This window comes from Pocillopora verrucosa, chromosome 4 (genome assembly GCF_036669915.1).
Source record: "Pocillopora verrucosa isolate sample1 chromosome 4, ASM3666991v2, whole genome shotgun sequence".
NCBI classification, from domain to species: domain Eukaryota; kingdom Metazoa; phylum Cnidaria; class Anthozoa; order Scleractinia; family Pocilloporidae; genus Pocillopora; species Pocillopora verrucosa.
Window position 1 is genome coordinate 23,524,133 of NC_089315.1, and position 15,255 is coordinate 23,539,387.

At 36.4% G+C, this 15,255-nt stretch overlaps 2 protein-coding genes across 2 annotated transcripts; one reads left to right on the plus strand and one right to left on the minus strand.

Moving 5' to 3' along the window:
* Positions 1–31: 31 nt before the first annotated feature.
* Positions 32–4,071, minus strand: LOC131774947 (melatonin receptor type 1A-like). Its single transcript, XM_059091042.2, has one exon. It carries the CDS (start codon positions 3,619–3,621, stop codon positions 2,620–2,622), a length of 1,002 nt encoding a protein of 333 aa, XP_058947025.1. The 5' UTR covers positions 3,622–4,071; the 3' UTR covers positions 32–2,619.
* Positions 4,072–9,061: 4,990 nt separating this feature from the next.
* LOC131774950 (peroxiredoxin-6-like) lies at positions 9,062–14,314 on the plus strand. Its single transcript, XM_059091046.2, has 5 exons — positions 9,062–9,220; positions 11,258–11,555; positions 12,176–12,249; positions 13,232–13,304; positions 13,926–14,314. Exons 1-5 carry the CDS (start codon positions 9,135–9,137, stop codon positions 14,055–14,057), a joined length of 663 nt encoding a protein of 220 aa, XP_058947029.2. The 5' UTR covers positions 9,062–9,134; the 3' UTR covers positions 14,058–14,314.
* The last annotated feature ends 941 nt before the right edge of the window (positions 14,315–15,255 follow it).

A 15,255-nucleotide genomic window follows, 5' to 3' on the forward strand; every position in this document is an offset into this window, starting at 1 on the left:
TGCCTGAGTTGTAGGTCTCTGGTGTCGTGTTTATTATTCAATAAAATTTCAACATGTCATTTATAAAATCTGTATGATCTTTTTTTAACTTCAACTAGTAACTTTTACTTCACTAGAATTTCAGTAAAATATTACTTTACAACCTTTTTACGCGTATCACTATGGTAATATTACAATCTTTTTCTTACAATCATATAATACAGCAATGTACAATTATTTGATACAGTTTTTCTTGTCCTTATCTGACCTCCCCCACCACACCCACCTGGTGGAACTAGTGGAACTTAATATGTACTGCCGTTGTGAATGGGGCATTAGTAACTCAGTTATGCCTGAGTTGTAGATCTCTGGTATCGTATTTGCTATTCGATAAAATCTCAACATGTCATATATAAAATGTGTCTGATTTCTTTTAACTTCAAAATTAACCGATGTAGAGGTGACATCTTATGACAGGATTAAGAGATGTTTTCATCTACTTCCTGGTCAGCCATCCCTACAGTTTGCCAATTCCGAATGAGGTTCTCGCCTCGCAAGGAATAGAAACTCTTTGACCAAGAAGTCGCTACGAGGTGCCCGTCATTTAAGAATTTAACGTCAGGGGCAATGCATTCGTACTCAAATTTCCGGCTAATCGTCCACCTAGCGGTAACAACTTCAGAACAATATGATGCAAGAGCCCAGTGTGATTGGCTAGTCAAATATGCACTTGACTTTTACAATTATTTGCTGGGTTAGCATTTTATTCGCATGCGTTTCAATGTTCTGGTTATAATACACAATTTTTGTAAATAAATTTTAAAAATTAAATGATCTTACGTCAGCCCAGAAATGTATTTTGAAGATTTAGTTGAATCTTGTAAACATTACTAAGATAACTAAAGTAGATAATACATTTTTAATTGTATTTTATGGAAAAGAGACATAATCTAAATAACTTGAAATAATTTTTACAAGTTTTTTTTTCAGTTGCGAATATGTTTATCTAGAAGCCATAGAGAAGGCGAAGTTTTAATGGTTTTCAAAAGGTTTTTGAAATGCAGTTTGCCTAAACAGGATAAAATTTCGCCGCAAAAGTTTCATTTGCCTGTTGAGATTTTTCAACTAATCAATGATGTGAACCTTGAAAAAAATGAATTTGACTAATGGAACTTAAAATATTTAAGAAATTCACCAGAAAAACAACACTGGAAGTAGGGATGTTGTTACGCAATGTTCCCGTTTCTATGTGCTCTTCCTCAGCAACAGTTTTAACGATCTTTTTCTTCGTCTAAGATTTTTTGAATACATAAAAAATTTTTAGTACAAAATTTTTTATTGAAGAGTTAAGTGTTGGACTGATTACTAAATTTAGCGTTAAAACGTATATCTCTTACGGCAACTGTACAAGTTCTATATTACTGGGTTTTTTATTATTATTACTATTTTAGTAGATTAATGAAAATTAAACCTTTTCATGCAAATGCCTGTGTTGCCTTGTTATATGTTAATCATTATTGCCATCATTATTATTTAAGTCGTTATTATTATTATTATCATTATTATTATCATAATTGTTATCATCATTATTATTTTCATTTATGTTATGATACAATCTTTTTGAAAATCCATATCCTACCTACTTACTACTTTGCCAAAAGAAAAATATTTTTTAATTTTGATATAGTAATGCAAAATAAATTATATCATGTTTATCTATCTATTATTGTTGTCATTATTATTTTCGTCTTTATTATTTTTATTTTTATTTGTATAATTATCATTATCATCGTTACTATTTTTGTTTTGTTGTAATACAACCTTTGTGAAAATCCAGACCCTACCTACTTACTACATTGCTAAAAGAAAAATTATTTTTTAAATTTGATTTAATTATATAAAAAAAATTATATCATGTTTATCTCCATACATCCTGGACTTAAAACAAGAGAGAAAATATAGAATGCTACATGAATAAAAATTGTTACTATGAATAAAAAATTTGAAATTATTATGAACCTCATCATCGTTATTATTGTTATCACTTTAATTTTACTATTATCGTTATTTTTTTTATTTCTTGCAGTAAATACTTTTGTGAACTCGAATCCTTCTCCAGGAATTTTGGTTAGCAGGTGATCTGTGATTTTATTGGCTGAACCATTTCTACTAATATAAACTTTGTTTTCACGAGCTAATTTCTTCTACCAGGGAGTTACGGAGAAGCTACGGCAATTGACACCCTATTAAATATTGTAATAACTTCACAGATCTCTTTGCAGTTGAAAGAAAAAAAATTACACCGTCAATGCAGTCTCCTGAGGATTTCCTATTTTGACTTCAAAGAATTTAAGACTCCTGTGAGACTATTTCGTAGTGTTACATGAGCACCTTTTTCAAACCCATAAATGGCAGTGTTTTGTATATCGCCGAAGCTCACCAGAAAAATTATGTCTTGTTCGACATTTGAATTAGATTATTATGTGAAACTGTCGCAAGTTGTTCATTCCAACTTGTCATTAAAGAATTTTTAATGTTTATTTCCCTTCCGCCTCGGTTAGCTTCGCTATTTTGTGGGTAGGGATTGTTACATGTGTATTTAAATTGTCAAATAAAATAAATTTGTTGTAACAGACCTTGTTACTTAGACATCACTGGGCCAAGTTCGTGTTCTTCTTGTTCAATTTGTCGCTGGGTGCATGCGCACAAAGTCATCCACCCACAAGATATGATACGGCGAAACTCGCTCCTGAATGTAGAATTCATTCCGGCATATATGACGGGATTGATAGTGTTTGAAACGTAAAGAAAAAACATGCACAACAGTTCTATATTTCTTGGCATGTGTGATACTAATGAAAAACGTCTCATTATGACTATAACCCAGAGAGGAATCCAACATGCCAAAAAGGTAAAAACAACAATGAATAGCGACCTGCTCAGTCGAATTTCTTGAATGGAAACGCGTGCGTCGTTCCCTCCGAGTCGTCTCAACGAGGGAGAAATCTCTGTCAGATGTTGACGAACAACTTTTAGAACTCTCGAGTAAGAAAAAGCTGTGGCAACCATAGGGATGACAAGAAAAAGTGTTAAAACAATTATGTAGTGGATTAGCTTGCCGCGTTCCCCAAGGTGTTTGATAGAACATTGCGCATAGCCAGGCACAAACTCATAGTCTTGCAATTTGGCCAGTTTTGGAATTGCGGTGTAACAAGCCACAAACAACCAGACGAGGAGCACCCATAAACGAGACTTTCTGGGTGAAAATATTTTCTGGTAGGTTGCGTTTGATCTGCACATACGAACATATCGGTTCACAGCTGTTAAACCCATGGTTGCCGGTGAGACGTAGAGCACGAAGAGACTCATGAAGGCGTGAAATTCGCAAATGGCTTCTCCAAGCGGCCATTTTCCTGCGAACAGTACTATTTCACCGAGAGGCATCACAAAGACAGCGGAGAGCAAGTCGCTCACAGCCAATGCTATGATGTAAAGATTAGTGTGAGTGCGTAACCTTGGATTTCTGTAAACAGATAAGCAAACCATGATATTTCCTGCCAGTGAGAAGAGGTTTAAAATGACCAAAGAGGAGCCTTCGAGGATAACCAGTGCTAAACTTCTCGATGCAAGATCGTCGGCCATCTTAGGTAACTCCGCTTCCTTGTCTTGTAGCTAGCAGTGAACACAACGAGAAAAAGTAGGACACTGCGAAAAATCAAGTCAAAATGCTGAGATATGTCTCGAAGCACTATTGTTGCGCATCGAAAACCGGAATAATGGCCAATATTTCCATAAAAAAACGAAAAAGCGATCTTACACCCGTGAGAAAGAAAAGGCAAATACCTTACAAAAAGCGAAAACAGCTCTTTTTGATTCATAAAACCGAAATTCAGTTTTGAATATTATAACAAAATCCTGAACATTGGCATGTTAAGGAGTGCTTGTCGAAGTAAGGTCTCATATAAACATTGACGAGGAAATATTTTCCTCTTGCTAAAAATAGTAAATCTCGGAATAACTTTGGCTGAGGCGCCCTTGAATTACATTCCTGTTTTCTGGCTTAGTTATGTTTCCTCTTATTTATATTTGGAAATATATTTTGTTGTAAATCTCTTAAATTAAAATAATGAAACTTTATTGAAAGAATGTGTTTATGGCTGTTTGTATTTTAAAAAATCACTTTTTAATAAAACTGCAAAGCGTGGCAAATTGCTCAATGATATTGTTCTCGAGGCTATAAGCGTTGGTTTTTATTCAAGTTGAGTGACAAGACATTTTCTACTTTTCGAGAAACGTGACTGAAATGAAACGTAGACCGAAAGATTTCTCGAAAGTTTCAGGTCTCTAAGCTGAAGTATTTAAAATCGAAAGCGACTAATTTCTTTCAGTATTTTTGAGCTTTAGTAAATCGTAATTCATACAATATCAAAAAACAATATTATGTAATGAAAGAAAATTATAGTCAGGAACACAACTGCTGTAGAATATTAATAATTGAAATGTCAGCTCCAGACTGGACTCGAACCCATAATAGTCGGGCGATAGTTTAACAGCTGAGATAGTAAAACAACTGTGAGGAAATGATCTGTATGGCAGTTTTCGCAATACGCGCGTGAAGGGCGAATACAGCAAAAGTTAAATTATATATTTGAATTGCGGAATAAAGATGCTTGTAGACAGATATCGTTTAGCTGAAGTTGGAAATAGAATCGGAGTAGCTGTGAAAATGAAGAAAACATCATTCAGGCTTGGACAGAATTCGAACAAACGACCCTCCTGCGATATCGACAGTGTGATATAACGAAAGATTTTGTGGATATTTTATTTTTTTCTTTCTCAGAGTTTTTACACTCCGATGCAACATCATGATCGTTTGATAAAAATTGTGAAACAAACTGAAAATTACAATTTGAGACGGTACATCGGCTTTTCTGATAATAATCTTGATGACTTACCATAGCAACTAGCAAGTACTCAATCTCCCATTTGACGGAAGGAAAGTCGACTCTCGCCCTGATAATATTGCAATAAGTACATAACTACTTGCCAATCTCGCAATACGCTCGTGAAGAGCGAATACAACAAAACTTAATCAATCGAAATCATATATTTGAATTGCGGAATAGAGATGCTCTCAGAGAGATACCGTTTCGCTGAAGCTAAAAACTAAATCGATGTAGATAGAAATAGTAGGGACGGTAAGTTTTGAGCTCGCTAAAGAATTAAGAAGGTCTGAGGTTCGATTCCTCATGGGGACTCAGAATTTTTTCTTTGTCCCACGCTCGTGACAAGACGAAAAAACATCTTTCCTAAAACAGATGTAGTTGTGAAAATGAATGCGGAAAAGATTTCGAACAAACGACCCTCCTCCGATATCGACAGTGTGATATTAACCAAGAGCTGACAAGTCAACTGGGAGCTTGTTACGATAAACACTCTTTACTTCATTTAACGAAAGATTTCGTGGGTATTCTTTTTTCTCGTTTGGAGTTTTTACACTCCGAAGCAACATCATAATCACTCGAGAAAAACTGTTAGACGTACTGACAGTTACAATTTGAGGCGGTACATCTGCTATTAGTGACGCACTTTTGATGATCGAATAAGTACTCAATTTTCCATTTGACGGAAAGAAAGACGACCTTTGTCTTGATGATATTTCGATAAGCGCATAATTACTTGCCAGTTAAGTGGCAAATAACTGGAGTTCTCGTTGTTTCGAGTTACCTTCCTGACAACAACTCGAAAATGAAAGATTTACTCGGAAAATGGCGGAAAGTTGTTTTATTTTACGGCCGATATTGGACGATAATACACAAAAACAGCAGATTTTTACGCTAAGGTGTCTCCATAGAGATATTAATTGCTCCAAAAACACAAATTTTGTGCGCGCGAGCCGGAAAATCCGAAAAACTGATTTTGACCGAATTCAGAAAACGGAAACCTGAATTCCTCTCTCTGATTTTTGTAAAATATTTGTACCTGGAGATCTTTCTTCTTTTCAAGGGAATTATCCAACGAACAATTCCATACTTAGGTACATTTCTAACCGACCTTATGATGTTAGATGCCGCCTATCCAGATTTCACTGAGGTGAGAGGAACTAGGCATCATCATCCTCCGTATTACATAAGCCACCATATTACTTAAGTCATCATTTTACATAGTTAATGCTGGAATGGACTCTGGACTCTAGATTTAAGGTCAGAGTGGGTGTTAGGCGAGAAACACAGCGCTCGAAGTAGTCATCCCCAAACTAGCAACTGTTAGGGAAATCTGGGAAATTGCAGTGCGGGGGAGGGTGGGAGTTTGGTGGAATGGAGTTTGTGTTGTACCAGTGTCGTGTCTTTCACTCGGACTCGTACTCCGTCGTCACTTTTTTCTCCGTCGTCACTTTTTTCTCCGTCGTCACTCTTTTCTTCCCTCCTTGCCTAGACGCAGCTTGAGCTCGATAAATTCTTCCCATCAATCAGTTCGCAAATAAGAAGCGACTAGATACGAGTCTGCCTCTCACTTGAATTAACAATTTCAGTCAAAGGCAATTCATTCGTACACAAATTTCCGGCTAATCGTCCACCGAGCGGCAACATCTTCAGAACAATATGATGCAAGAACGCAGTGTTATTGGCTAATCAAATGTGTACCTGATTTTTACTAATATTCGCTGGGTTAGCATTTTATGTGCATGTGTTCTAATGCTCTGTTGATAATACACAATTTTTGTAAATAGATTTTAAAATCAAATGATATTACGTCGGCCCAGAAATGTATTTTGAGGGTTTAGTTGAATCTCATCATCTGATCAGGTTAAAATTTCGTTGCAAAAGTTTTATTTGCCTGTTGAGATTTGCCAACTGATCAATGATGAGGACCTTGAAAAAATAAATTTGACTAATGGAACCTGAAACATTGAAGAAAATTCACGAGAAAAACAACACTGGAAGTAGGAAAGTTATCGTGCAATGTTCCCGTTTCTAAGTGCTCTTTCTCAGCAACTGGTTTAACGATCTTCTTCTTCTTCGTCTACAATTTTCTCGGTACAAAATTTTTTTTGTTGAAGAGTGAAGTGTTGGACCGATTGCTGAATCAAGCGTTAAAATATATATCTATTACGGCAACTGTACAAGTTCAATATCACTAGTTTCTTTATTATTTTTTTTTAATAGACAAATGAAAACTTAACCTTTTAATACAAATGCCTGGGTTGCTTTCTTATATGTTAATTTTTATTGTTATCATTATTATTTAAGTCTTTATTATTATCTTTATTTTTATAATTATCATTATCATCGTTACTATTTTTATTTTTGTTATAATACAACCTTTGTGAAAATCCAGATCCTACCTACTTACTACATTGCTAAAAGAAAAATTATTTTTTTAATTTTGATTTAATTATATAAAAAAAATTATATCATGTTTATCTCCATACATCCTGGACTTAAAACAAGAGAGAAAATATAAAATGCTACATAAATAAAAATTGTTACTATTTTAAATCTCATTATCGTTATTATTACAGCTACTTTAATTTTACTCTTAGTACTATTATTGTTGTTAATTTTATTCTCAGCAGTAAATACTTTTTTTGAACTTGAATCCTTCTTCAAGAATTTTGGTCAGCTGGTGATCTGTGATTTTATTGGCTGAACCATTTCTACAAATATAAACTTTGTTTTCAGAGGCTAATTCCTTTTACCTGGTAGTTATGGAGAAGCTACGGCAATTGACACCCTATTAAATATTGTAATATCTTCACAGATCTCTTTGCAATTGCAAAAAAAATTACGCCATCAGTGCAGTTTTTTGAGGATTTCCTATTTTGTCTCTTTAAGACTCCTATTTGCCTCATTCTCAGTATTGCATGAGCACCTTTTTTAAATGAGATCAAGGCAGCTGCATGCATAGATACTCATAAATGGCAGTTTTTTGTATATCGCTGGAGCTCACCAGAAAAATTATGTCTTATTCGTCGTTTTGATGTGTAATATCGCTGAGTATTTTTACGAGTTGTGTCATATTGTGAAGAGCCCGCAGCGTATTTCAAAATAAAAACGGCGATTGAAATTCTCTCCCAGTGACGCAACCTCCCTCTGTCCAGTTCCTCTAAGCGACCCACCCTCCCTCTCTCCAGTCCCTCTCAGTCACGTCACCTCCCTCTCTCCACTCCCCCTCAGTGACCCAACCTCCTTCTCTCCACTCCCTCTCAGTGACCCAACCTCCTTCTCTCCACTCCCTCTCAGTGACCCAACCTCCTTCTCTCCACTCCCTCTCGGTGACGCAACCTCCCTTTATTCACCAGTAATTTCCAGTCCCAATAACCCAACCTCCCTCTCTTCACTCCCTCCCTTACTCTTAATGACGCAGCCTCCCTCACCGCCCCCTTCACACTCAATAACCCAAACCCCCCCTCTGCACCCCCTCCCCTCCCTCTCGTCACGTCCTATCAGGGCCTGCCATTGTTGTTAATCGCGCCCTTTACAGTCCGTGTAGCTGAAACGGTAATGTTAGGCATTCGATATTGAAGCTATCTGGCCACTGTCCAATGTTCTTGGTCGACCGTCTTAGGGACCACTTCAAGAGTGAGTCAAATATCAAAAACTATATACCCAAATGTATCCGCAAAGACTCTCCCGAAAGCATCCGAAGCATCTGCGAATTGGTTTGAAAAGTCAAAATTAGAACAAAAATGCGAACAGCGCCTAAGAGCATTGGAGACTTGCACTCAGCATAGCCGTCAAAACAAGATATCCAGTATTACTGTCACTCTTAAAATTAGTTTTTTCCGCGTACTTACGGAAATATCATACGGGATCTGTCGCTGTGTGACAAACAGCATTCTTTGAGGCCGTCACGGTTGGTCGGCTTTAAAATTATCTGTTTATCGTCAAGCTTTTCAGTGAAAGTTGATAAAAGTTTCCTCATAGGACCTGATTTTTGAAAGAATAAAAAATACTGTGATAGCCATTTTCCCGTTCATTTTATCTCCTTGAAAATTGCGTGACTCTGTCATGTTTCCTTTTGACCAATCAAGTGAAGGGAATTTTTGTTGTACGTTGGTAAATCGCTATTGGTCGGTGTGAATTTTATTATTTGTAAAGTAAAACGTGACTAGCACACTTTCAGCAGTTAAGCAGACATTTTGGAGAGCAGTCATGGTGAATCTTGGAGATGTGTTCCCCGACTTCAAAGTCGACACAAGCAAAGGAACTATCCAATTCCACACATTTATAGAGGGCACGTGAGTAGAGCGAAACTTTCACGTACCTACAGCATGTATGTGCAGAGGTGTACTGAGTAGTGATTGATGTTCTTCGTTCTCGTTTTCGATGTAGCTGCGTAACTAAAATTAACTCTTGTGTCACGCGGAAATCAAGTGTCGAAGCCTTTTAAAATTGTGGTTTTCTTTTCAGTCATTCGGAACTAACATTACATACTGGGTGGTAATTAAACATCTTTCCGCAAAGTGCTGACTCACTTTAACTAAGCAAATGTTAAAATGGCATAGAACGTCAGGGAAGTTTTTTTTTCCGATTCCTTTGAAAAATATATTGGCACTTGGACATTTCCTTTACCTACAATTCAACCTAAACGACCAATACTTTGGGGGTTTGCCCGTTAAGTTAATTCGATCGTGTCAATCACAGCGCGTATCGGTCAGAATGTTGTATCATAATTAGAATACATACGACAGGATTTATATTCAAACATCATGAACTGTTACCTTAACGGTAAAATTTACGATGTACGAATTATGATAACGGTGCGATTAGCGGCACGTCTGTTGTAGGCTATAATTTAATTAGATGCTGTTATGGGAAACACACCCGACCTCCTCGATTGAACGCATACTGGTTATTTCCCTTGCTCGTGAAAGAAATGAATTGACAACAGTGTAAATGGCAACAGAATTAGATGATTCCTTTTGACTGGTTTGAAGTTGGCCTTTCGCTATGACTTAAAGGAATTGGCTTGTTTGAATCACTAGACATTTAATTTGAATTTGCCTCATGGTGCTGGTGTAGATGAACAAAGGAATTGCTACACGTAATTTGCATCTCAATAACGTCGCCTTGATGACTGAATTAATTTTTCCGCCACTAAGCCCTTCATTAGAATTTTGTTTAGCAAATGATACACGTGAAGACCTGTATTCACCACACCTCATATTTAAGCTTACACCCTGTTTTCAGTGGACTTCAATTTCATCAATAGCACCCTAATATCAGTATGTATATTCCCCTTACTGTTTTCTATACATTTCCCAATGCACTGAGGAGGAGAATCTGTTTAACAATCAAGAGTGTCTTTGGTGATCTTTTCCTTTATTCTTGTAACTGTAATGTGTGATTCAGGGGTAATGTTGTTGGGAGAAATTAGATGGTTGTTACTCTTTGGTAAAGGACTAACCCTCATAATAACATTTATCATATAAACTGTAGTTTTATGCATGGTTTTCTAGCCTTGAGAAAAGCCACAACAACAAATATGAAAAATATAATTTTTCAATAGTTATTGAACAAATGTGTGGCAACATGTGATGTGAGAATGGAAAATAATGGAATTAGGCTTCTGCAAGGAAAGAAAGATTTGTCTAAATTTGATTAATTTTGCGAATCGAAATTCGATTAATACAGGATACTATTTTGTGCTGTTTTTGTAGACTATAAATTGTGTATTTATTATTCTGTGGAGTTGGATGGTCACCATAATAATTATTGTGGATCTCTCTGTAACTTCCTAGAGGCTTGGTTTTTGAGATAAGATCAAGCAACCTTGCATTGCTTTAAGACCATTAATTACAAGTTCAAAACCATGTTTCATCCCTAGGTGAAGTACTTTATGCACAATTTGGCCATAGGTATCTCTGATTGTATTTTCTGTCATCCTCTTGTATATTATTAGTTAGTAAAGGAAATTACCACCAACTGAAGAAGCTCTTGATTGTTAAACAAACTCTCCTTGTCAGTAACTTATGAAATGTGTACAGAGCAGTATTGAAAATATGTATACTGATGCTGAGGTGTAAAGGGTTAAAGAAACTATGATGTTGTGGAATTGGGTTCAACTGGCCCTTTGTTAAAATTGGTGATAGAGAATTTAAAACTCTATGGCATGCAAAGATGATGTTTTAAGCTCTAGTTTTCTTTGAAACATGGCTTTTCTGGAAATTACATGACTCTTAGGACCATTATTCACATTGCAATCCTTAAAATCACAAATCTGAATTCTGAAAATTTCAGTCAGTGATGATAAGAAATTGTATTCATTTTGTTAGGTGGGCTATCCTGTTCTCACATCCCGCAGACTACACACCTGTATGTACCACTGAGTTGGGACGTGCTGCTGCTTTAACCTCCGAGTTTGAAAAACGCGGTGTTAAACTTATTGCCTTGTCATGTGATGGAGTTGAGTCCCACAAAGGTTGGATCAAAGACATACAAGGTTACAACGGGCTTAGTGGGGATTTTCCTTATCCTATCATTGCTGATGAAAAGCGTGAACTTGCCGTCAAACTTGGCATGATTGATCCAGATGAGAAGGATGCTCAAGGTCTGCCTCTGACTGCCCGCGCTGTAAGTTCATTTTGTTAAATTTACGGGTTAATATTTGTGGATAAAGTGATGTTTATTTTGACAGAGGTGTGACACCAAAAATTTGCCTTACCCACCCTGAGAGGGAATAATTTAGCATCTGAAAAAAACCTGTTGATTGAAGAGACTAGAAAGAAAAACACATTATCAACTTACATGTGATGTCTGGGAATCAAACCTTTTACAGTTTTTGCATGACTGTGAGATCATGCCAGGTCTCTGGTTTGGTCTTAAATCACCACAGGCTTTTCTAAATGACTGAAATTTTTGAAAAACTAAGATTTTATCCTAACATTATCAAAATTTTAAGGTTGGAATCAAAACTGTGGATAATAATAATGGAGTGCTTCTAAAGCTTACAACTCAAATAAAAATTGGCTTTGGCACTTTACAATAGCAGTAAAAAAAAATTCAAAAAGTTCATTTATTTAACAAACTTCTTTAACTTTGACAACTTGCAAGACTAGGAATTTGAACTTGCCTTGGTTTTTTTTTTTATATGATGACTTTCTTTGAGGAGATCAAGTCTTGATTATTTTTTTCCATCAGAGATAACTATAGTTTGTAAATGAATGGATTTTTGCCTTTCTTCCTTCATTTAGGTGTTCATCATTGGACCAGACAAGAGGCTCAAGTTGTCTCTTCTTTACCCAGCTACCACTGGACGTAACTTTGAGTAAGTAAACAAATTAATCAATTGATGTGCCCTTCATAGAAACTTGTAAATAACAAAAATCAAAGTTTGTCATGCAACTGAGTTTTATGTTGCTCTCAATGATACCTAACTTCACTAGTTAGTAAATCAAGAAGCCTTGATCGTGGCTCTGTTCTATTATAAGTAAAGCACATAGGAAGTGGCCAGAGCACAAAAGAAGTGTAGGGAGAAACATGAGACATAGTCAAGTTTGTACATATGTAACTGAGCGCGAAAACCTTCAATACTTGGACTGTTCATTTCATTTTCTCTTTGAGGATTTTTGTCTCTGCTCAAGTTACAATAATGTCAATTATGGGGCTTGGCACGTCTACAAACCTTTCTTTGGTTCTTCTGTTGCTACTTGCTGGCCTGCTTTGTTCCAAAATTTTACTTTCAATTCATGAAAAAAGGTCAAGAGAGAAGACTGGGAAATAGTTGGACATAGGTACAAATTGGCATGACAGCTTTCAACCAGTAGCAGCGTATACTAAATCTGAACTTTATTACAAATTGAGGTATTTAAGAAGACTTGGAACGAGGTTCAAAGTTGTCAAAAATTAAGTCAAACTTTGGAAGGAGCAAGGCATCACACAAATGTGATCATGTTCTTAAAAACATGTTTATTTATTTATTTATTTAGCATTTGTAGTAATTTCACACATGCTATGTAATCCCTGAGTTTTCATTATGATGTTGGGTTTCTTCTCTCTCTGTTTTCAGTTTCTAGGGTCACTAGTTGTGAAATGTTTTTAGTATTTAATTTAATATATACTTGTAGTAATACTGTATTCATTGTGTGAACTTTGAATTTCGTAGATCTCAGTTGCATTAATCAAATGCACCTCAAGTAAATTGTTTTTTACTCGAAGATTTTTTATCCCACATCCCTTCCAGAAATTTCATTACATTCCTATGCTTCACATTGAGTGGCTTAGATGAAACTTATTTTTTTTTATTGTAGTGAAATTCTGCGTGTGATAGACTCATTGCAGTTGACTGCCACAAAGAAAGTTGCTACTCCAGCTGATTGGAAGGTAACTATCCCTTATACTTCAGGGTTTGTGCTTGTTGAGTTATAAGGAGACAGGAGTAACCTAACTTCAATTGTCCCATCAAGATCTGAAACTTTACTTAAGCCACAGTAGATTCACCAACTATTTTAATTCATCAAATATTTTACCTAACTCTTAGAACAGATATTATTTGTGAACAAATATCAGAGAATGAGTTTCCTCAAAGTGAAGGCTATTACTTGCCTTGTCTTAATTTGTCTATATTTATCTTGAATTTCTGTTTTGCCTGTTCATTGAATTGAAATGATTCTTTATTGGTGGTATTTGATCTATCTACTATAATTTTTCAAGCATGTTTCCACTGAAATGTGGGGCATTTTCATGTGACAATGAAGCAAAAAGGTAATTGAAATAAGCCTTAAAGCAATGTGTACATCAGTGGTGATGTAATATAAACAGGTTGATAGTTCTGGTTTTGAACTTTTTGCTACTTGTCACAACATTAAGCTTTAAGGGGGCTCTGGTTTGTTAGATGTATCATGAGGTGAGCCATCAGTTCCCCTTTATACATTTTCAACATAGCTAGAGTGCAACTTTTTGTTGTTGATAAAACAGCTTTGATGTATGATTTTTACCTTGTAGACTGGTGGAAATTGTATGGTTCTTCCTACTGTTAAATCAGAAGATGTGCCTAAACTATTTCCAAAAGGTGTTACAGTCAAGGATGTGCCATCAGGCAAAGGATACATGCGTATCACCCCTCAGCCAGAGTGATGAACAGGGGTAATGGTGCACCCAACACATCCTTACCTTTTATCTGATGATAACACATCCTAGCTATAGCTAGAATAATGTATAGTGAAGGAAATAGTGGGTTATCTTGATTATTGCAAAGTCCTTACTCATATTCCAAGCATTGGGGTTAATTGGTGAATTTTCCCAAGCTTGAGTAGTAGCTGATGTGGTAGGGGTCACTTGACTAACCAACAAAATGTAATAACTTAGCTGTTAAAATAAAGACGTCTAAGTAATTTTTCGTAAACCAAAATGATTGCCTTTTACTCCTAACATCTTTGTTTTCCATGATTGGAGCTACCTTCAACTCAAACAGAAGCTCTTTAGTGGCGCTGTTATTGGTTATTCCATTTAGAGGATGGAAGGAAGGGTGGGAAGGCTAGTGTATCTGCTTCTCATTCTTTTCTTTGCATTCGTTTCTGCCCTTGTGTGGTGCAGTGCTTCCTCTTTTGTGTTTTGACCTTTTCTCATCAGTTCATCCTTGTACCATTTCTTTGCCGAGTTCTTTCTGTCCTTCTCCCCTCCCTCTTCTCCTCCCCCCTCCCCTCACCCTCCCCCTCCCCCTCCCCCCTCCCCCTCCCCTCCCCCTCCCCTCCCACTCCCCTCCCACTCCCCTCCCACTCCCCTCCCACTCCACCTCCCACTCCCCCACCCAAACCAAAAACCACAACTGCTTTTTGAAGCATGACACAAATACAAGCGACAAAGCATCGCTTGTTTGTTTGCGTGCATAATTGACACCTGGTGCCGGTGGGTGGGGTCTTAATCTCCTAGAACTGATTGTATCACCGGGAAGATGTCAAAAATGGTGATCTTCTTTTTATTATCAATGAGCAATAATATTGAAACGTCTGCATACAAGAATGACTTCCATAAAGGAATGCACGTTCATTGCATTCAACCATCTTCCTTCCCCGTTCCCCCTTCAAAAATTTTTATTGTATCCCCAATATTTCTTGAGGTTTCCCTTACAGTTTGGCTGGTAACCCTTGAACTCCCATGAGTGACTTAGACAAAAATTTCTCCTTACAATATCAATACAATATCAACCAGACAAGTGTGAGGAGAATAGAGAAAAATATCGACTTACGGATAATTAGTTGATCCAATACTAAATTCTCTGAACTAATATAAGAATTGTATGGTTGACAGTAAGGAGAATGACAAATTTGATCTG

Coding starts and splice junctions, on each gene's coding strand:
- LOC131774947 (XM_059091042.2), bottom strand. CDS start 3,621: ATGGCCGACGATCTTGCATCGAGAAGTTTAGCACTGGTTATCCTCGAA.
- LOC131774950 (XM_059091046.2), top strand. CDS start 9,135: ATGGTGAATCTTGGAGATGTGTTCCCCGACTTCAAAGTCGACACAAGC. Junction 11,556..12,175: donor TGCCTCTGACTGCCCGCGCT/GTAAGTTCATTT, acceptor TCCTTCATTTAG/GTGTTCATCATTGGACCAGA. Junction 12,250..13,231: donor ACCACTGGACGTAACTTTGA/GTAAGTAAACAA, acceptor TTTTTATTGTAG/TGAAATTCTGCGTGTGATAG.